The sequence below is a fragment of the Mustela erminea genome, chromosome 14 (assembly GCF_009829155.1).
Source record: "Mustela erminea isolate mMusErm1 chromosome 14, mMusErm1.Pri, whole genome shotgun sequence".
NCBI classification, from domain to species: Eukaryota; Metazoa; Chordata; class Mammalia; order Carnivora; family Mustelidae; genus Mustela; species Mustela erminea.
In genome coordinates, this window is record NC_045627.1 from 58,341,170 (window position 1) to 58,364,799 (window position 23,630).

A 23,630-nucleotide genomic window follows, 5' to 3' on the forward strand; every position below is an offset into this window, starting at 1 on the left:
CTAGTTTAACCTCATATTCCTTTCTAAGTTTTTTATTAAAGTGTTACCATGCTTTCACTCTTGATATATTATAAATTACCACCTTGGCTCCTATAATTATATTATAATCATTTACATTTTTAAAAATTCAATATACTTGTATTTAGAAATAACTAATGTTAACAATAACCACACTTCGAAAGTGTGAAGTCCAGAAATGACTCTTGGCTCCTAAAATTATCTGGCTGGTCCCCAGCTCTTACATTTTTCTGATGGTTCCTGAGCTCATATAGTCATCCTGATACATTAAAGCACAAATGCAGATGACATCTGAGTGAGCAAATAGATGAAATTAGTTATTAAAACTGAGACAGAAACTTCACAAAGCAGACATTGATTTATTCAGGTAGTATAGTACAGTAATTAAGGGCAATATACTCTGGAGTTAGACTATTGTGTGACTTTGGGCACATTTTTCAACTGTAATGTTTCACAGGTTTTTTTTTTTCTATAAAATTTGAGGAGTAATGTATTACCTATGTCACACAATTATTATGGAGTTTAAAGGTACTTAGTGTAGTGTCATTTGTTGTACATCATCTATGCTCTGAGTGCTCTATTAGGTGCTGAAAATATAAAAATGTATCCCTGCCTCGAGAAGCTCATAGGAGAAAAAAACTATAAAAAAGACACTTGACAATATGGTGTATTAAGTACTATAACATGGGAGGAAAGTCCACAAGTTTTTGCATATTTTTCTAATCCAATGACAAATTATTTTCTTTTATATTGGACTTTACACAATCTTTCTTTTCATTATTGTTCTCTATCCTTATGTCCATATGTTACTCATATACTGTCAAGAAGAGATTTGCTAAGGACTGGAGTTGTAAGCATATTTAACTGTTAACATTAAATTTAACAAGCTTACTCTGTACTCTCATTAAAACATGAATTGCCTTGACATCTGGTATATCTAGGGATCTTCAAGCAAATTTCCTTTTCATTTATAAGTCAAAGAACCAAGACACTGGAACATGCTACTTTTAGATTAAGGGATCTTAGAACTATACTTCCCCAAATCTGCTTGTTGGGAGGAATGTTTAGATATGTTAGCTCTGGTTCATCATTCCAGTGGTCCCTTAAGTTATAGATAATTTAGTTGAAACTATAATTGCTATAGAATACTCGTTGGGTTTTCTTGGAAATCAGAAAATCATGTGCAGCCTGTACAAATAGTAGAGCATCCTTGTTTTTTGTTGTTTTTTGTTTTGTTTTCACACAGAACTCAGGAAGCCTTTCTATTTTATGAAATGAGAACAAGAGCTGTGCTCATTTCTACCTTTTGTCTGTTTCAAGGGGAGTTTGTCTTAAACTATAATATAAGGAAGCAATTCAATAGCGAGAGTTATTAAATCATTATGAAAGTGAATTATTGAGTGAGATTGGGGGGAATTTCCATTCCTAGGGAACAGTCAGTCTATTACTTCTTTCAAGGAGCTGATTAAAGTACAGTCTTGATTACAGACTTTAGCATACATTGCTTAGTTAACCTCTTAGCCTAATTCTTTTCAGTCCAGTGACCCTAGCAAACATATTCCTATTTAGTTGCCCAGTGATTATGGAAATAAGCATTTAAAGGTTCTTTTACCCACACCCCATTTGTTTCCCCTCCAAAAAACACAGATGCATACACAAAGTCCTTGATTTTTACCTTTGCTTATTTTATGAAATATTATATAAACTCTCTTGTTAGCATGCCTTTATTTTGCTAAATCTGTGAGTGATACAAAAGAAGTTAAGTAACTAGTTCTAGCCTCAAGCAGTACCTCAGCTTTTTGAAATTAACCTGGACCCACACTGAGAGCTACTTTAAGACTTCTGACTGAAAAGATTTGCATCAGAATGGAGGGGGAAAGATGGGAATACCATTACCTTTCTAATCTATATAGTAGAGAAATGGCCCAGTTTTTCTTTGGCATCAGAGCTCTTTAACTTTGCTCCAGGGAGTTTTTCCAACCTGCCACTCTAAAAAGCCCTGGCCGTGATTCCAACTGTAAGTGCCTACATGGAATATGCTTCTGATTCTTTTTCTAATTTGCTGTTTTAAAATCTGTTGATGACTGTGTAGCAAAGTTTTTTTTTTTTAGAATTATGGTTAAAGTGACAGTGGTAAGTTGTCTTTGATCATGAGGTTGAAATTCTCATCCTATAGAGCAAGGACATGGTACATGGACTATTACAAAATCTTTTAAAATTAAGTGTAACATATATATAGATATATATAGATATATATGCACAATTTACATATGCAAAAGTTATAAATATGTATAGCTCAATTAATTATTAAAGGTAAATACAGACTTCTAGTTTCCATTCTAGTATGCAAAGTGCTTGGAAGTTGTCACTGTGTCCTGACAAGTAAAAAAAAACTGAGAAAACTGAAAAATAAATTTCTTTGATCTGTCAGAGTAGTGAGATCATAGGGCAAACTGCTGGTCCCCAGATTGGAGAGAGACAGACTGAAAAATACAGAGAAACACAATTTAATAGAGCCATAAACTTCCACAGGAATCAGTATTGGAAAACCTGAACTGTATTAATGAATTGCTCTAGGCTCAGTGTGGACAAGTTAGGGAGTTAAAACTCAAGGGGGACCCCATCTGGGTGGGGCTCACACTTTTGTGAGTTGTCCCTCCTGGAGCTCTACCAGTTTCTTCCAGTGAAGACTGAAGAATAATCTTCTTGTGCTTCCAGCAATGGGGAAGGAAAAAGAACCATTTTGAAATACACCAGAGCATTCTGTTCTTCAAGTATTCTATTCTTCTTAACAAGACCTAACCTCAAAAGAAACTATGTACCAGTGCCTGAACTGTTGGGTTTTCTTTTATCAGAGCCTAATCAGATTGGGGGAAGGGAAATATCCAACTCCAGCTGCTATAGCCATCTTGTTCCACCAAAGGGGTGGAAATGAGAAGCACTTGTGAAGTTTTATATCCAAGGAGCAAAGCTCGCTTAAAGATTGCAACCCAGTCAACTATACTTAAATAATAAAAATTAAGACAATAACAACAACAAAAAATCCTGTGACCTTAATCATGACAATAGAGCACTTCCTCTCCCCTTACGCCTTACCACCACATTATTAAAGTCTTACTTATTACAGTTCCTTTCACCTAGTACACCATGTCTGTCTGTCAAGAAAAAATTTCACGGAAGACTAAAAGACAAAAAGCACAGTTTGAAGAGTAGAGTAAGTATTGGAACCAGATTCAGATATGTCAGGGATATTAGAATTATCAGATCAGGAATTTTAAAAAAAATTATGATTAATATGCGTCTAAGCACATAATGGATAATGTAGACAATATGAAAGAACAGATGGCTAATGTAAGCAGAGAGATGGAAAGTCTAAGAAAGAGTCAAAAAGAAAGACTAGAGATCAAAAGCAATATAACAGAAATGAAGAATGCCTTTGATGCCCTCATTAATAGAGTAGACACAGCTGAGGAAAGAATCTCTGAGCTTGGGGATATGTCAATAGAAACTTCCAAAACAGAGAGACAAAGAGAAAAAAATACTTAAAAAAAAATTAAACAATATCCAAGAATTGTGGGATAACTACAAAAGGTAAACATACATAGAATGGGAATATGTTTAGGAGAAAAAAGAGAGAAAGGGACAGAAGCAAAATCTGATGCAGTATTTTTTTTTTTTAAAGATTTTATTTATTTATTTAACAGAGATCGCAAGTAGTCAGAGAGACAGGCAGAGAGAGAGGAAGGGAAGCAGGCTCCCTACTGAGCAGACAGCCCCGCACAGAGCTGGATCCCAGGACCTGGGGACCATGACCCAAGCCGAAAGCAGAGGCTTTTACCCACTAAGCCACCCAGCTGCCCCTCTGATTCAGTTTTGATTGAGAATTTCTCCCAAATTAATGTCAGACACTAAACCATGGATCCAGAAAGCTTAGAGAATACCAAGCAGGATAAATACCAAAATAATTACACCTAGGCATATCATATTCAAATGGAACAAAATTAAAGATAACCCTGAAAGAAACCAGAAGGAAAAACACCTTACCCAGAGTTAACAAAAATAAGAATTATATCTGACTTCTTTTTGTAAAACATGTAAGCAAGAAGAGAATGGAGTGAAATATCAAAAGTGTTGAGTGAAAAACACCCACAAACCTAGAATTTCATATCCTGTGAAATTATCCTTCAAAACTGAAGGAGAAAGACTTTCTCAGACAAAAATTAAGGGCATTAGTGGCCAGTAGACCTGCCTTGCAAGAAGTGTTAAAATAACTTCTTCAGAGACAAAGTGATCTAGGTCAGGAATTCAGGTCCACATAAAGAAAGGAAAAGCATCAGAGAAAGTGTAGATGAAGGTAAAATGAAAGCTTTTATTATTTTTTTATTCTTAATTGCTGTCATTGCTAACCATTTGTTCAAAATGATAATGTATTCAATTGTGTATGCTTTATGTGTATGTGTACACTTATATATTGTTATGTATAAGAGAAATGAATGGCAGCAATAATCCAAGGGGGGAGGAATATACTCTCACTACCCATTAAATGGTATAGTGTTATTTCAAAGTGGACCTGACATAATTATAAAGGTATATTGGAAACTCTAGGGCAATGACTAAAAAATTTTTCAAAAAAGCATAACTGATATGCTAAGAAAGGGAATGCAAGAGAATCATGCAAATATTCAGTATCACAAAAGGCAGAAAAAGAATAAAACACAAAAGTAGGAACAAAGAACAAATGCAACAAATAGAAAACAGGAACAAATATGGCAAATACTAATCCAACTAATCCAACTATGTCAGTAATCACTTTAAGTGATTTCAGTTAGCAATGCTAACTGAAAGAGATTATCAGTATAGATCAATAAAACAAGATCCAACTATAGGTTGTTTACAAAACCCACTTTAAATATAAAGACACATGTAGATTAAAACTAAATAGATAAAGATAGGCCATGTTCACACTAATCAAAAAAGTGAGTGGTTATATTAATACATAGCAGACTTCAGAGTAAAGAAAGTTACAGGAATAAAGAGAGGCATTAAATAAATAATAAAGAATAAAGAGAGTTTTCCAAGAAGGCATAAGAATCCATGGTGTACATATGCCTGGCAACAGAGGATCAAAATATGTGAAGCAAGAACTGTTACAACATTGAGAAATGAATGTGTCCATTGTTATAGTTGGAGACTTTAGCACTCCTCTGTCAGAAATGGACAGATCCAGCAAACAGAAAATCATTAAGGACATAGTTGAACTATGGATTACCTGGATATAATTGACATCTATAGACTACCTCATTTAACAACAGCAGAATATATATTCTTCTCAAGCTCAAATGTAACAGTCACCAAGACAGCCTTATTCTAAAGACATCTTAAAAAATTTAAACGAATAAAAATCTGATAATAGACCACAGCGGGAATTAAACAAGAAGCCAATAACAAGCTAAGCTGGAAAATCCCTAAATACTTGGAGGTTAAACAGCACACTTTTAAATAACATGTGGGTCAAGAAAGAAAGGGAGAGTAAAGGATTATTTACAATTCTATGCCCATTGATTTGATGACCTAGATGAAATGATCCAGTTTCTTGACAGACAAAATCTGCTAAAGCACAGTAATGGTTTCACAAGAAGAAATAGATAATCTGAATAAGTCTGTATTTATTAAAGAAATTCAATCAATGATTAATAAATAGCCTTCCAAAACAGAAAGAGCACCAGGCCCAGATGGGTTTAGTGATGAAATCTACCAAACATTTAAGGAAAAAAATTATACTAGTTCTCTACAATCTCTTTCACATAGAAGCAGAGGGAATACTTCCACATTCATTCTCTGAGGCCAGCATTACCCTAATACCAAAACCAAACAACATTACAAGGAAAGAAAACTACAGACTAAATCTCTCATGAACATAGATGGAAAAGTCCTCAACAAAATATTACCAAATTGATTATAAAAGGAATTCTTTATCATGACCAAGTGGGATTTATCCCATATATGCAAGGCTAGTTCAGCATTTAAAAATCAGTTAATATATGAGTAAGTCACAGGAATAAAAGGTACAGCATAGGGAATATGGCCAGTGGTATTATAATTGCAATGCATGGTGACGGGTGATAGCCACACATGTGGTGAACATAGCATAATGCATATACTTGTCGAATCACTATGTTATATGCCTGAAACTAATGTAATATTGTGTGTCAACTATACTTCAATTTAAAAATTGTTTAAAACCAGTTACTATGGGGTGCTTGGGTGTCTTGGTTGGATAAGCATCTGCTTTCGGCTCAGGTCATAATCAGGGTCCTGGGATCGAGCCCCACATTAGGCTCTCTGCTCAGTGGAGAGCCTGCTTGTCCCTCTTCCTCCACCCCTCCCCCTGCTGGTGCTTGTGCTTTCTCTCTTGCTCTCTCTCTATCTCGAATAGATAAATAAAATCTTCAAAAGTAATAAATAAAACCTGTTAATATATTCCATCACATCAACAAACTAAAGAAAATAACATGATCATATTAATTTATGCAAAAAAAGCATTTGACAAAATTCAACGCCAATTCATGAGAAAAGCTCTTTAGTAAACTAGGAAGAGAGAGGAACTTCCTTTACTTGATTAAGAATATATACAAAACTCCTACATCTACATACTTAATGGTGAGAAATTAGAAGCTTTCCCACTAAGGAACAAGTCAAAAATGTTCCCTCTCACCATTCCTTTTTAGCATCATAGTGGAAGTCCTACTTAGTTCAGTAAGACAAGAAAAGGAAATAAAAGATGTACTGATTAGGAAGGAAGAAATAAAGTTATCTTTGTTTGCAGATGACATGATTGTCTATGTAGAAAATCCAAAAGAATAAAACAAAAACTCTTCTGGAATTTAATTACCAACTATAGCAAGGTTTCTTTTCTTTTCCTTTGCTTTTTTTTTTTTTTTTTTGGAGAGAGAGCACAAACAGGGTGGAGGGGTACAGGGAGAAGGAGAAGCAAGCTCCACTGATCAAGGAGGCCGATGCAGGGCTTGATCCCAGGACCCAGGACCTGAGCTGAAGGCAGATGCTTAAAATACTGAGCCACCCAGGTGCCGGTCTGGTAAGGTTTCAAGATACAAGGTTAATGTACAAAAGTTAATAGCTTTCCTGTTGTTAACAAACTCAATAGCAACATGATGTCAGTTCTTCCCAACTTGAGCTTTATTTATTTATTTGTTTGTTTAGTTAGTAAGTAAATAAACTCTACTCCTCATGTAGGGCTAGAACTCATGACCCTGAGGTTAGGAGTCACGTGTTCTACCAACTGAGCCAGCCAGGTGCCCCCAACTTGAGCTTTAGATTCAAGGCATTCCTCATCACAGCCTCAGCAGTTATTTTATGGATATTGAGAAACTGATTGTAGTTTTGTGGAGAGGCAAAAACCCCAGAATCGGCAACATGATAGTAAAAGAGAAGAACAAAGTTGGAGGACTAACATTACTTTACTTTAAGATTTATTATAAAGACAGTGTGTTACTGGCCAAAAAACAGACATAGAGATCAGTGGAACAGAATGGAGAGCCCAGTAGTAGATGCACATGAATGTATTCAATTGTTACTTGACAAAAGGGCAAGGACAATATATTAGAGCAAAGAGTCTTTTCCACAAATGGTGTTAGAACAGCCTGCAAAGAAATGAATCTGGATACAGACCTTACACCATTCACAAAAATTTACTCAAAAATGGATCATAGATTTAATGTAAAATTACAAAACTCCTGGAAGTTAACATTGGAGAAAATCTGGATGATGTTTTAGATGCCCCATCCATGAAAGAATTGACTAGCTGGATTTTATTAAAATTTAAAACTTATTTTCTGCGAAAGCCATTGTCAATAGAATGTAGGAGGACAAGTCACTGATTGGGGGAAAGTATTCTCAAAAGACATCACCAGATTAAAGACTGTTTTTCAAAATATGTATACAAAGAATTCTTTTAACAGTAAGAAAATGAACAACACAATTAAAAAATGGGGAAAAGACCTGAGTAGACACCTCATGAAAGAAAATATACAAATGGCAAGTATGCATATGAAAAGATGTTTTATATTATCTATTATTGGGGAATTGCAAATTAAATCAAGGACAATGGCTAACATCCAGAACATTACCACCACCAGATACTAGCAAAGATGTGGAGCGACAGGAACTCTCATTCATTGCTGGTGGGAATGCGAAATGGTATAGCTACTTTAGAAGACAATTTGGCAATTCTTTATAAAACTAAACATATTCTTACCATACAGTCCAATAGTTACACTCCTTGTTAGTTTACCCAGATGAGTCAAAAACTTATGTCTACACAAACACCTGCACATGAATATTTGTAGCAGCTTTCTTCCTAATTGCCAAAACTTAGAAGCAACCAAGATGTTCTTCAAATGAATGGATAAATAAACTTTGATATCTAGACAATGGAATGGTATTCAGCACTAAAAAGCAGTGAGCTATCAAGCTGTGAAAAGACATGGAGGAACTTTAAATGCTGTATTACTAAAAGGAAAAAAAAAGGCAGCCTGAAAAGGCTGTGTATTATATGATTCAAAGGCAAAACCATGGAGACAGTGAAAGTATCAGTGGTTACCGTAGTTTGGTGGTAGGGAGGATGAATAGGTGGCACACAGAGGGTTTTTAGGTCAATGAAACTACCGCGCATGACACTGTGATGGTGGATACATGTCATTATACGTTTGTCCATGCCCGTGGGCTGTACAGTATCAAAACTGAATCATAATGTGAACTATGGACTTTGCGTGATAATAATGTGTCCGTGTAAATTCATTGATTATAACAAATGTACCATTCTGGTGGGCCATTTAGATAGGGGAGGAGACTACAGATGTGGGGACAGAGGGTACAGGATATCTCTGTACCTTTCCCACAATTGTGCTGTGAATCTGAAACTGCTCAGAAAAAAGTTCTATTTAAATTGAAAAAAAAAGTGAACTCATTCATGTGATTACAAGGTGAAGAAATAAAACATTAATACCAATGTAGAAACCTTTGTCTTTCCTATTCCTAGCTGCTCTCTTCCTTTCAATACTGACTTTTAACAGCACTGATTAATATTTTCTGTTTTTGAGCTCTATTGAAATGGAATCATGCAGAATGCATCTTTTTGTGTGTCTAACTTCTTTCACACAACACAATTTGGGATATTTCATTTGTGTTATTGCATCTAGCTATAATTTGTTTATTTTTAAGAAGTGTATCATTCCATTATAGAATTTACTACAACTTATTTATTGTGTGAACTATAATGTCAATTTTGACTCTTTAGAGACTTTTTTCCTTCCTTCCTGTTTATTAACTGCTTATGTGACCTCTGAATAACTGAAGTATTACTGTTTGAGTAAAATAAAATTTGTATTAATTTTTATTAGTAAAGACATAAATTTATAAACTGGCATAATCATACATTTTAAACTAGTCAGGTATAAATAAAGTATTAGGAAGTCTTAGAATTTCTTATTTAAATTATGATTATTACATTATTTTACATATATAAAATTGATATATTACTGCTTCACTAGAACACTTGCAGTATTCTTGACTGATCAGGTGCATTTCAAATTCTGATTTTATGCTCTGTGTATAGTCTTTTGTGTTATCAGTTGATTGTTACAATTTCTTGTTTTATTTGTGCAACTTGATTGTTATTTGTAAAGGTAGTGCATGTATCATTTCTTTCTTTTATCACCCATTACCACCAGCTTCTTCTCTTATCTGCCCTCATTAGAGAGGGCTATATAAATCAGCTTGTAGCCAATTAATACATTTGAACGACATAAAATCCTAAAAGGTAAATCAGAAAAAAACAAAAGCTTAAATATTTATTGAACAGGATGAAGAATTCAGTCAGTTATCCAGAAGAGTAAATAGTGGGGATGCTACTTCGCCAAAAGCATAAAAGCTAACAAAACCAAAAATGTTTTGCAGTTCTATAAGCAAAGGAGGAAGATCAACAAAATTCATAGACCACCTTAACTCCATTAATATATGACAGTGCTCTGGTTTGTTTTTCTGTAATTTATAATCAGTTAATCACTTAATTATAGTAAGTGTTTCCTATATAAAAGTGCTGGGAAGCAGAAATAGAATGGGGAAGGAAATGGTTGAGGAGTACTTAAAAAAGCTATTTATATCAGATGATTTGGAAACCTGATGACAGACAACCTGGATAACCTAAAAAGTGGCAGATGCTCCTACAAAGCCCCAAGCCATTCTTTAACACCTTTGAGGTACTAAAGCCCCTGAAAACCAGAAAGGTAAAATGTAGCATCCACCTTCTGAAAAAGAAAAGGAGGTAATTTAGGTAAATTGAGCATTAGAAAATTATCCAATTTATAATGACCTATAACAATGCTAGATAATCTAGAAGCTAGATTTAAAAATTATTCTAGACTCTGAGACTAGCTGAAAACCTGTAAGGCAGACCTTGGAGATACTGAGGGTTTCGTTCCAGACTACTGCCATAAAGCAAATATCAGTAAAACAAGTCAGATGAATTGTTTGGTTTCTGTGCAGACTATACCAGAATTTAAGTGTGCAGTAGCATTATGTCTATAAAAGTGTACAAACCTTAATTAAAAGATATTTTCTTGCTAAAAAATGCTAACCATCATCTAAGCTTTTAGCAAGGTATAGTATTTGCTGGCAGAGGGTCTTGCCTCAGTGTTCATGGCTGCTGATAGATCAGGTGGTGGTTGCTGAAGGTTGGGGTGTCTGGCAATTTCTTAAAATAAGAAAACAAGTTTGCTGCATTGAATGACTGTTCTTTTTGTGAATGATTTCTCTATAGCATGCAATGATATTTTAGCATTTCACCCACAGTAGAGCTTTTTTTAAAAAAAGGAGTCAGTCCTCTCAAACCCTGCCTCTGCTTTATCAAGTTTATATATTTTAGAATAACTTCCCCTGATTATCACACTGACATATAAAATATTTAAATAAAAAATAATTTCTAAAATGGGCTTTTCTTTCTGCCTCTGATTTTTTGCAGCTGTAGCACCATTTTTCTTGTCTCCTTTCCTGGAAAATCTGTAGTTATCTTAGATGTATTTCTTTTCTACTGCCCCAATCACACTCTTTCCCCATTATAACCAAATCATAGGGTTCTGTGTTTAGTCATGTCTACTTTTTCCTCCTTTGTCTACAGTGGCAGTAGTCAAAGTGGCTTATGAGTTAGATGGTATATGCTACTAGTATTTCTAGATCAAGATCATAGATTATTAGAGCATTATTTCTTGAAGTAGTGCAGGAAGAAATTAGCTAGAGAGGATAGCGGATAACTATGTCATTTTGACAGTCCCAACTTCATCTCTGGTTTAAATTTTTAAGGCTCAGAAAGATGTCAAGAAATGTTTCCCTTCCTCCAAATGAGTATTGTGAAATGTTAACCTTTTTTTTTTAGAATGTTGAATATAATGTTTTAAATAAAATGCTTGTAATTAATTGGGGTTTTTAACAGGAAATTGAGAAGAACTGGCAGAAAAACCAACTCAAACTGCCTTAAACAATAGAGGGAAATTAATTAGCTAAATGTAACTGGAGGTCCAAGAATAGGGAAGATTCATGTGAGGCTAAAGCCCACTGCTCAGCAGATATCACGAAGGACCCAGTTTCTCTGTTTATGCAGCATTGGCCTTATTGTCAGGCTATACATGGTGCCCCTGCAGCTGTAGTCTCTCTCTTTCTGGTAACAAAATGGCTGCCTAGATACAGTTCCAAACCTTATATCCTCATGCCCATCGTCTTTATTATTTTTTTTTTAAGATTTTATTTATTTATTTGACAAAGAGAGAACACAAGTAGGCAGAACATCAGGCAGAGGGAGAGGGAGAAGCAGGCTCTCCACTGAGCAGGGAGCCCAATGCGAAGCCCTATCCCAGAACTCTGGGATGATTACCTAAGCCGAAAGCAGCCACTTAACTGACTGAGCCACCCAGGCGCCCCAGCCCTGTTGTCTTTAAAGGAAGAATGAGTGGGTCCCTCTACAAGATGCTATGGAACACCCGGTGGGTTAGAATGTGATAATTACTAATTGACCTAAATTCATCAGGGTACATCCTTGAGGCTAGATATAGATTCAGTCCAGTCTAGATCAGATGGAGCTCTAAAAGGGGGCAGAGTGATTTTCCAAAATATATTTGGGGACTGTTCAAGAAGGGGGAATAGATGAGAGAGAAATCATAGATATTTCCTAAAATGTTTAGTTATTATGACTTAACATGGTATGTAAATCACACATGCTCATGTTCCAGGAGGTCTAGGCTGGAGTTTGTGTATGTATCTGTTTTGAAAAATTCCTTAGGTAGCTCTGTTGCACACCTGTGGCTGAGAACCACTGATAGTATGGTATATCATTTAATTCTTATATATTGAAATGAAAAAGAGTTCTCAAATTATGCTAGATTTCTACCTCCAGAGGGCGGTGTTTATTTAACAAGCAGAGGAAGAATTAATTGCTTTGTTTATAAGCTAAATCTTTAGAAAAATTAATGTAGGGGTTAATTGATATGTTCCTGACTTTCTGGTGATGTCATAGGATTGAGAGTATTTTGGTTTCAACTATAGTAGCACTTAACTAGGAAGTACAAACTAATTTTCTTAACAGTCTCTAATTATAATTAGAAATATATTTTAGAAATGTCTTATCAAACAATTTAGTGTATTCTTGTATATAAATACAAGAAAAGCTACAGTGAAAACTTTTTGTTTCTTTCCTTTACTCTTATTCTTTAAAAATAAAATGTAATGAGTCAGTTCTTGTGGTTCATGTACATGTGTTCTAATGATTATAAATCAGGCAGAATCCTTAATGCTTAGCAAGGTTCTTTCAGGTGTTGAATTTAAAACATGCTCCTGCCTGGGATTACTGTCTGAAATTTTTCTTTCACACAGCACAGCCACCTACTGCTTTAGATTTCTTTGTTTGCTATTATACCCTGTGGAAATTATTTTAAAAACTTTTAAAAATATAAATACCTCTACTCCAAATTACATATTTCATGTTGAGAAAAGTTATCTTAATTTGGATAGTTTGTGGGAAAAGTGGAGGCTGCTTTTGGCATCATCTCAGAAAAATAGATTACAGCTGACCCTTCAACAATGTAGGGATTAGGGATGCTGACCTCCCTCAACACCCCTGCAGTTAAAAATCCATGTATGTAACTTTTTCTTTTTTTTTAAATAAGCTCTACACCCAATGTGGGGCTTGAATGCATGACCCCAAGATCAAAAGTCACATTCTCTACCGACTGAGCCAGTCAGGCCCCCCAAAAATCCATGTAACTTTTAACTTTCCCAAACTACTAATAGCCTACTGTTGTTGACAGGAAGCATTAATGATAAGTCAGTTAACAATATTTGCATGCTTTATGTATTACATACTGTATTCTTACAATAAAGTAAGCTAGAGAAAACACTCAGAAAAATCATAAGAAAATACATTTACAGTACTGTATGTATATTTATTGAAAAGAATTTCATATATAAGGACCCATGAAGTTTAAACCTGTGTTGTTCAGTGATCAGCTTTAATTAGCAGAGCTCTAGATAATAACAACAGAAAATAATAAATTTGTGGTTTGTTTACTTTTCTTAGTTCCTTTTCAGAAGATCAGTCATTGAGTGACTCAGGCATTGAGTCACTTTATCCAGAAAGCATATAATAATAATAAATTTATTTCACTATATATAAGATTATAAATATGATAATGTGGTTTCATCATCATATTCATAATTTTTCTTTCTTCAGATATATACAGTGTTTTTCCCTCAGGACTTCAGAATTTCTAGATATTTGGTTTCTCTCTCCATTTCAGCTTTTGGTTAATGTTTTAATTGTCCCATATTGCTTTAAAAATCCAGGAAAATGTGAAATAATATCTCCTTTATTTTAATAAAATTCTATATAGTAAAAAGGGTAATTAAGTATATCACTGGGTAATTAAGTATATAACTGGCTGGCTCAGTTAGAAGGGCATTCAACTCTTGATCTTGGGATTGTGAGTTCGAGTTCCACGTTGGGTGTAGAGATTACTTAAATAAATAAATACTCAATAAATAAATAAACTTAAAAGGAAGTTTATCGTTCATTTTGGAGGTGGATTTAAATTTATTTTTTAAAGGCATGGCCATTTAAAAATTGATACATATATATAAAGTTTCACCAAGTACTTTAGCTCTGTGAGTTTGGAGGAGAGGAGTCTCTCGATACTGGATGTTAAAATTTTGTCAGGCATCTATTTCCCTTCCTGCCTATGTGAGAGACATCCCAGAAAAGCAAGAAAAGTCATACAGAGCAGTGTAGTACAGGTAGGTGTAGTAGAGGGTAGGAGCAATCAGACTCCAAGTTGTCTTTGCCTTATGGTAGAAACAAAGTGTGCTGAGTATTATGGAATAACTATAGGGTTCTGAGTTTTAGGCTCCCCTTATCTGGCTTCCTTCTGGAATAGCAGTCTAGCTGTAAATATTATAAATAAACATTTATATTGTTTTGAGAAATTGACATTTAAGTGGTATCAATAAAATTGCGTTCTGGCATAGTTCTGTGGGCTCTAAGCATTTGCCATCTTGGATATGTGCTCCTAATGCTAGTAGGTTAAAGAGAGATATATATTACTGCTGTGGCTAATGCACATTAAATGTGACCCCCTTTTCCATTTCTTTACTGTTTCAATAAAAAAAAATCCTGTGAATGTTTAATACCCAATGTTTTTCTACCTTACATGCAGATAATTACAGTAATTTAAGCTGGCTTGGGTTTTCAATTTGGTGGCTGTTTCCATGCAGTTCACTCAGTAAGCATTTATTGAGCATTACTAGGTATCTGACACTAATGAGTGTAGGGAAACAACATTTTTTTTTTAAGATTTTATTTATTTATCAGGGAAAGAGAGAGAGAGAGCACAAGCAGAGGGAACAGCAGGTAGAGGGAGAAGCAGGCTCTCTGCTGCGCAGGGAGCCTGATGTGGGACTTGATTCCAGGACCCTGGGATCACGACCCGAGCTGAAGGCAGATGCTTAACCGACTGAGCCACCCAGGCATCCCTACAACATTTTTTTTAAATACCTGGCTGCTAAATATTCTTAGGTACATTATATTAGTTATAGAATTTTGCTCACAACAGCACTCTAAGGTTGTGATGGTGATTCTATTTTCATAGATGAGAAAAATAGGATTTACAAAACTAATTTGCTCAAGATGTAAAGATGAGTGGAAATTAAACCCCTTCACATTTTCCTAAATCCATATCCCATATTCTTTATGGGCCATTTCCCCAGTATTCATTATTAGTATTCATTATTATATTATATCATTGTAGTATATCACTAGTATATCATTATTAGTTAAGATGGTGATTTTTAAAATGGCTTCAGGTGCCTTGACACTTCTCTTAGGAGATTTAGGGATCTATGTCCCCTCCCATTGAATCTGGGCTGGATGGTGACTGTTTGAACCCTTAGAATATAGTGGAGATAATGTGGTGAGCCTTCTGAGGCTAGGATTTAACTGGCAGTGGCACTTGCACCTTATTCCAGTTATTCCAAGCATGGAACACACATGCTTGGGAGTCCTGAGCTGCCATGTAAGAAGGCCAGGTGCGCTGAAGCACCTTGTGTTGTGAGGAAACCAAGCCACACCAGAGGGAGAGGCTACCCAACCCAGGTGCCAGACACATAGTGAGGAAATCTCCACATGATTCCAACCCCCAGCTAATTGGTCTCATTCCCAGCCTTCAAGTTGTCACAGATGAAGTTTCAGATATAGTGGAGCAAAGTCATCTCCACAGTGCCCTGTCTGCACTTCTAACCACTAGAAACTTTAAGAATAATGAAATGTTAAAAAAAAAAGAATAAAATGTTGTTACTTTAAGCCACTAAGATTTGGGGGTTAACTTGTTACTCAGTAACTGGTTCGGCAAGCAACATAAAACTCCTTTCCAGCCCACATGGTCTCCTTTTTTCCTATACTTTTACTAGACACATACTCAGCACTGATTTTTTTTAATATTTATTCATTCTGTGATTGTTTTATTTGCAGTAGTTTTCTTTTCTAGTTTATATATAAACTTCAAGACGGGAAATAAAAAAAAAATTTTAGCAAGTACTTATCTATTGCAAGCAGTATTCTAGGTGAACAAAAACAGACACAAAATTTCTTGCCTTTTTTTTTTTTTTTTAAAGATTTTATTTACTTGGTACAGACACAGCAAGAGAGCAAACACAAGCAGGGGGAGTGGGAGGATGGAGAAGTAGGCTTTCTGCTCAGCAGGCTGGATCCCAGGACCCTAGGAACATGACGTGAGCCAAGGCAAAAACTAATGATAAGCTAGCTAGGCGCCCCAGAACTTCCTGCTTTAATGGAGCTTAGATGTCAGTGGATGTTTTGTACCTACATTACTCAGAGTACCAAATTTATAATGGCCAATAATGTGTTCTTGATAAAGGCTAATGGTAAGCTTCTCAATCTTCAGGTTTTTCTGAGAAAATTTGCACTGCGTTAAAAATTTTAATAGGCACTAACGGCTTAAGTTGCTAGATGTTACTATTTTGAGTCAGAACTAATTTGCTACTCCCGTAGTTAGTAGAGCTTTAGTAAAATTTCGGGTGATGACATTAATATTAGCTTATCTTAAATTCCTGTTTTATTTAAAGTAGTGTTTATTTTTAATTTATTCTCTAGGTGAGGAGAGACACTGTGGAAAGTTTGTATTGCCTATGCCAAATTTGTGTTAGATCTCTGAGTGGGGAGAGAAGAAGAATCTTTCCTGATATTCCCATTCCAGTCCTGCTATGAAAACAGGCATCCAGAGGCACCTGGGTAGCTCAGTTGGTTAAGCGGCTACCTTTGGCTCTGGTCATGATCCCAGGCTTCTGGGATTGAGTCCTGCATCAGGCTTCCTACTTAGCAGGGAGCCTGCATCTTTCTCTGCCTGCTGCTTCCCCTGCTTGTGCGCTCTCTCTCTCTGAGACAAATAAAATCTTTTTAAAAAATAAATAAATAAAATAGAAATAATGAAATCCTAGCACTGAAAGAACCTTCCTGGGGCCTTCCATTTCCTTCATTCCAAGAAAAAAAAACAAAAAAAAGTAAGAAAGAAAACAGACATGCAAATGGAAAGATGACTATCAGTAGTTGATTTTTCTCTCAGTCCAGTGTGGCAATGAGTAGCGAGTGGTTATACATTGTGAAAACTGGGGATGGAGGCAAAAAGAATTAAAGTGTGAAAATGACACATTTTGATTGTTCACATTTACCTTCTTCTATACTGTTCTCCTGAAAATTTCTTAAGGCACACAAACCAAAATACCTCATAAAGGTTCCTGAGTATATTTTTTGAAATTCCAACTCAAATGACATCCTCTCCATCAAGACTTTTATCAAATAAGTAATAATTATTTCCTCCTTTGTTTACTCAGGATGCTTTGTTAAATCTCTACTTTAGCACTAGTTATATTTTGTTATACAGGTCCCTTATTATACTCGGAGGATATGTCCAATCCACCCCCAGTGGATGCTTAAAACCTCAGATAGTACCAAACCCTGTAGATACTGTTTTCTCCTATCTACTCATAGCTATGATAAAGTTCAACTTATAAATTAGGCACAGTGGAAGATTAATACCTAATAATAAGATCGGACAATTATAACAGTGTACTGCAATAAAAATGAATATAGTGAATATGTGAATGTGGTCTTTCTCTCTCAAAGTACTTTATTGTACTATATTCCCCCTTCTTTTTGTGATGGTGTGAGATGATAAAATGCTGATGTGATGAGAGGGAGTAAGGTGAATGACGTAGATATTGTGATTAGACTGCTGTTGACCATCTGGTGATTTGTCAGAAGGAGGATCTTCTGCTTCTGGACCATGGTAGGTTATGGTTTCACTTTCTGCAATTCATAAGGAGGGACAACAGTATTGTATCTCTCCCTGGATTGTGATATCCTTGAAGGTAGGAGCAGTCTTACTCGTCTCAGTGTCTTATTATAGTGATCTTATTCATGGACATGATATAAAGTGTATATTAGATTAAACTGTATTCAAATAGAGTATGTGACTACTAATGGTTAGTAATACTGAAGTCTCTTCTTAGTCAAAAATCTAAATAGGTATTAGTTTTGTCAGAAATATTACATTGTCAACACCAACCTACCCCCAAATCAAATTAAATTTCACTCTACTTTCACTCTGCTTTACTGTTCAGGGTGATTAAGTTGTTCACCTTCCTTAAGGTGTTTGTACAAAGTATTCCAGAGGCTTGTGCAGCCTCTCACCCCACCCCCCCAAAAAACCCAAAACTTGAGAGAGACAGAGACTGTTCTAGTTTTAACTTTGAGATTGCTCCATAAGTTTATGTATGTGAGCCTTTAAGAGAAAAGGGTATCTTCTGATCCCCTTTAAGAGATCCCCTTAAGAGACATGGACACCTTTTGCCTTGATTCCAAAGGCCACAATGCCTAGTCTATAGTTCCCCAGTCTCCCTCATGGCATTCTATCAGAGCGCTGTTGTTTGAGAACCCACAACTACCATTTCTTCTTTTTCTGGTTTCTTAAGGTAAAAGTTCAGGTGATTGATTTGAGGTCTTTTTTTTTTTTTTTTAAGATTTTATTTATTTATTTGACAGAGAGATCACAAGTAGAGAGGCAGGCAGAGAGAGAGAGAGAGAGAGAGAAGCAGGCTCCCTGCTGAGCAGAGAGCCTGATGCGGGACTCGATCCCAAGACCCTGAGATCATGACCTGAGCAAAAGGCAGCGGCTTAACCCACTGAGCCACCCAGGCGCCCCTGAGGTCTTTTTTCTTTTATAAAATAAGCGTGCATACTGTAAATTTTCTCTAAGTACTGCTTTCATTAAGTCTCATAAGTCTTGATATTGTGTTTGTTTTGTTTTTGTTTTACCTCAAAATATTTCCTGATTTTGATCTTGATTACTTCTTTGACCCATTGGTTATTTAATGGAATCTAATATTCAATTTCCACATTTTTGTGAATTTCTCAGATATCCTAGTGTTTTTCATCATTTTTATTTTATTTTATTTTATTTTTATTTTCAGTTAGCCAACATATAGTACATCATTGGTTTTTGATGTAGCGTTCAATGTTTTGTTAGTTGCATATAACAACTAGTGCTCCTCACAACACATACCCTCCTTAATATCTGTCACCTGGTTACCTCATCCCCCCACACCCCTCTCTTCTGTAATGTTACTGATTTCTAATTTCATTCTCCTGTGTTTGGAGTACATACTTTGTATGATTTCAGTCCTTTTAAGGCTTTTTTATGGCCTAACATATGCCCTATTCTGACGAGATCGGGCGCGTTCAGGGTGGTATGGCCGTAGACCATATGCCCTATTCTGGATAGCATCCCATGTTCACTTGGAAAATAATGTGTGCTCTGCTGTATTTGAGTGGGATATTCTGTGGATGTCTGTTAAGTCTAGTTTGTTTATATTGTTGATCAAATCTTTTTTTTCTGCCTACTTAAGTCTGTTGAACCCCATAATAATTTTTTCATTTCATTTATTGTGCTTTTCAATTGCAGAGTTTCTTTTTTAAAAAATTTCTGTCTTTTTATTTATGTTCTATTTTTTGAGGCATTGCTATACTTTCCTTTAGTTCTTTAGATGTGGTTTCCTGTAGTATTTGGACATATTTTAAATCGCTGATTTAAAGTTTTTGTCTTGGGACACTTGGGCGGCTTTGTTGGTTAAGCGTCCGAGTCTTGGTTTCAGCTCAGGTCATGATCCTCCCTGCTCAGTGGGTAGTCAGTCTGCTTCCCCTCTCCCTCTGCCGGCCCCGGCCTCCCCTTCCTTCTCCCCACCCCACTCAAGCACACTCTCTCTCTCCCTCTCTCTCAAAAAAAAAAAAAAAAAGAGAGAGAGAATAGTTTTTTTTTTTTAATTTTATTCATTTATTTGACAGAGAGCTAGAGAGCACAAGTAGGCAGAGCAGCAGGCAGAGAGAGAGGGAGAAGCAGGCTTTCAGCTGAGCGGGGAACCTGATGCAGGGCTCTATCCCAGGACCCAAGGATCATGACTTGAGCCAAAGGCAGCCACTTTAACCAACTGAGCTACTCAGGCACCCCCAAAACGAATAAATCTTTAAAAAGAAATCTTTTGTCTTGCAAGTCTGATGACTACCTCCTCAGTTAAGAGTTTCTGTTGATGGTTTTTTTTTTTTTTTTACCTGTATATGGGTCATAATTTCTTGTTACTTTGTGTGACTTACAAATTTTGTTGAAAATAGGACACTTAAATAATATATTATGATAATTCTGGAAATCGGATTCTCCTCTCTTCCCAAGGTGGTTTGTTTTTTTCCTGGTGGTTGATTGGTTGTGACTTTTCTGCATTAATTCTATAAAGTCTGTATTCTTTTTCCTCTGTGACCATGGAAGTCTTTGTTTGGTTAGCTTTGTGGTGAGCTAATGATTGGACACAGATTTTCTTAAAAGCCTGGAACCAGTAAGTTCCCCAGTCTTTTCTGAAGAACTCTGTGTGTGTATTGGGGCATACCTTCAACACTCAGGCATTTGACAAGTCTGTTCTTGCCTTCACTTCCTGCTTACACAGGGCTTCAAGGTCAGTCATAGATGAGAGTTTAGAGCCTTATTCTGCTTCCGGACCGTGGTCTTTTCTGAGTTTGTGCACAGCCCCACACAGGTACATACCCTTCTAGAGTCCCAGGAATATGTCAGAACCTTTCAGAGGCTCTGGATATCTCTTTCCCCAGTTTTTCTTTTTACTTTTTAGTTAGTTAATTGTATGCCCTGTTAATGTACTGCCTTAGGCATTTGTGATGTTAAACAATTGCCTTCAGTTATTTTCAACAAATGTCCTCAGAGAAAAGACTTTTTGCACTGGACAGGCCCCATTTTAAATCAAATAAAGACATCCCTGTAAGTGGGGTCTTCCAGGGAACCATTAGATAGTTGAAATAATGATAATTCTCTGGGAATGTGTATTTTTTTATTAAATTTTTTAAAAATTTCTTTTCAGTGTTCATGGGATGTGGTTTTGAAGGCGCTCCGACCCCATTCGGCCCCATTTGATGACTGTCAGGCTGTTAGTTTTTACCACAGTTGTGGGATGTTGATTTTCAAGGATACTATAGATCTGGAACAGGGGAGGAAGAATGGAAATAAGGGCACATTAAAACCCTGCATCTCGGGCGCCTGGGTGGTTCAGTGGGTTAAGCCGCTGCCTTCTGCTCAGGTCATGATCTCAGGGTCCTGGGATGGAGTCCCGCATCGGGCTCTCTGCTCAGCGGGGAGCCTGCTTCCCTCTCTCTCTCTCTGCCTGCCTCTCCGTCTACTTGTGATTTCTCTCTGTCAAATAAATAAATAAAATCTTTAAAAAAAAAACAAAAAACCCTGCATCTCTTACCAAGATGCAGCTGTATTTTTTTTCTTGAATGAACACTGCTTAGATTGCTGCAAGTTTTGAATTAATTTTCAGAGTTCTGGAAAAGTTGATTTTGACAATTTTTGCTAGTTTTCTTGTTGCTTTTATGGAGGGAAGAATGTTTGGAGATCTTTACTCTAGTGTTTTGGCATCACTTCCATCCTTTCTTTGTTCCTCCTCTGAGAAGTTAACTATCTCTTTCTTTTCTTTTTTCCCTCTTTAACTTAAAACACCAGCAACTATTCCATTTCTTCTGTGACTACCCAACCTTATTTTTCTCAGTCAGTGGACAGGGGTGGTTTTCTGTGTTCTTGACAATTTCTGCTTTTTCCACTTCCATTTCTCCTAAAAACTGTTAAAGCTCTGAGAACAATTCAGAATTAATAACTAAATTATCCTACCACATAAAAATGAAAAGGTGACATTGAGTTTGGGGAGAAAAAGTGGTGTCAGTCAAGTAGAATATTATCAACCAAAAAACCAGCCATTTATTTGGACTTCAAATAAATGACTAAGATAATAGACCATGGAAAAATATAAAATAAATCTTAGAATTTTAGATAGATTTATTTATTTATTTATTTATTTATTTATTTGCCAGCCGGAGATCACAAGTAGGCTGAGAGGCAGGCAGAGAGAGAGGAGGAAGCAGGCTCCCCGCTGAGCAGAGAGCCCAATGTGGGGCTCAATCCCAGGACCCCGGGATCATGACCTGAGCTGAAGGCAGAGGCCTTAACTCACTGAGCCACCCAGACACCCCAATAAATTTTAGAATTTTAAAAAAGCTTTTTCTGTTATTTGCTTCTATAACTATTTCTTGTTTTTTATTATTTTGTCCCTTGTCAGGATGCTCGACATGCAGCAGAAGGAGAAATATATACTAAGCTTAATCAAAAAATTGATGAATTTGTTCAGCTTGCTGATTATGACTGGACAATGTCTGAGCCAGATGGAAGAGCTAGTGGTTATTTAATGGATCTTATTAATTTTTTGAGAAGCATCTTTCAAGTGTTTACTCATTTGCCTGTAAGTATAAAAAAATTTCAAAATATTATAATTTTGCTTACTAAAGTATATTTTAGAATTTAATCTTAGTTTGAGGTTTACTTGTTCAAACCAACTTCCTAGCTTGAATATTTTCTTTCCGTTCTTGTAAATCCATTTGTGAAGACTTCTAACTTAGCTAGTTGTTTCAAGTTTTAATTTACTTTATTTTTAACCAAAATGACTACAACTCTGTTTCAAAACCAAAACAAAACCCTGAAATTCAATGTAGACTTAAACTGAAATAAACTCTAATAGGAGTAGTTTTCATAAAAGTCCATATAATCAATGACTTTTCCAGTTAGAAAGGCCAATACAACTGGAACATTGTTTTCTCCTGATATATAATCATAGTGCATCTACATTTTAAATAATCTGTTGATGAAACATTAAAAATATGTGTGTAAATAGCAGGGACATTTGGGTATGAATAGTCTGGAACACTGGATTCTTCAGATGAGGAATGCAGACTGAAGACATTATGTTGGGGTGAACATGTTTTCATTAGGTATATTCAAAAATAATAGAACTACAGTTAAAACATGAGTGGAGTAGTTTTTATACAAATAAAATAAGGAAAAATTTGTTGACCTTTTTACTTCATAAGATGTAGCTGAACACAAGGGGAACAAAAGGGAAAAAGCAAACCTGGCTTAAAATAATAAAATGTAGAAAGAAAAGAAAAATAAGATGTAACTGAACAGAAAAAGAGAGTATTTAATCTCAAGCCTGTTTGACCGCCTCCAACCATCTCTCCTGTTTAAAAAAAAAGTTATTCTCCTCATATTTTTACTCTTTCTCCATCGTGAGTTGCTCCAAAGAGCCATTTAGAATAGTTGAAAGCAGGTGTTGCTAAAAAATAAATAGAAGAATTTCCTAAAGAGATTTTAATAGTGGATCTGTGCCAAAGAACTTTTAGAAGCTTACCCAGGGATTATATTACATTCCTACTGCTGTCCTTGTGTTGAAAAAGGGAATCTGTATATATGCTTAATTCTTATTTCAACTAATTTCTAAAGAAGTGTTTCTCATACAGTAGATATTAAATAATTGTTGAATTAATTTGAATTCATGTTGTCAGTATACATCTCCAGCCAAAAGCAATCTACAAGAAT

General features: G+C 35.7%; 1 protein-coding gene and 1 long non-coding RNA gene across 7 annotated transcripts in view; both read left to right on the top strand.

Annotated features, from left to right (window-relative positions):
- Positions 1-23,630, top strand: part of EXOC6 (exocyst complex component 6) — a 243,418-nt gene that overhangs the window by 142,738 nt on the left and 77,050 nt on the right. For all 6 annotated transcript variants that reach the window (XM_032312084.1, XM_032312081.1, XM_032312082.1 and 3 more), the window contains one exon: positions 22,318-22,497. In XM_032312084.1, the coding sequence (XP_032167975.1) occupies positions 22,318-22,497 (180 nt within the window). The remainder of the gene's footprint in view (positions 1-22,317; positions 22,498-23,630) is intronic.
- Positions 2,653-9,515, top strand: LOC116572782. Its single transcript, XR_004278509.1, has 3 exons — positions 2,653-2,663; positions 6,755-6,759; positions 8,325-9,515. It is a non-coding gene; the product is annotated as an uncharacterized LOC116572782 (long non-coding RNA).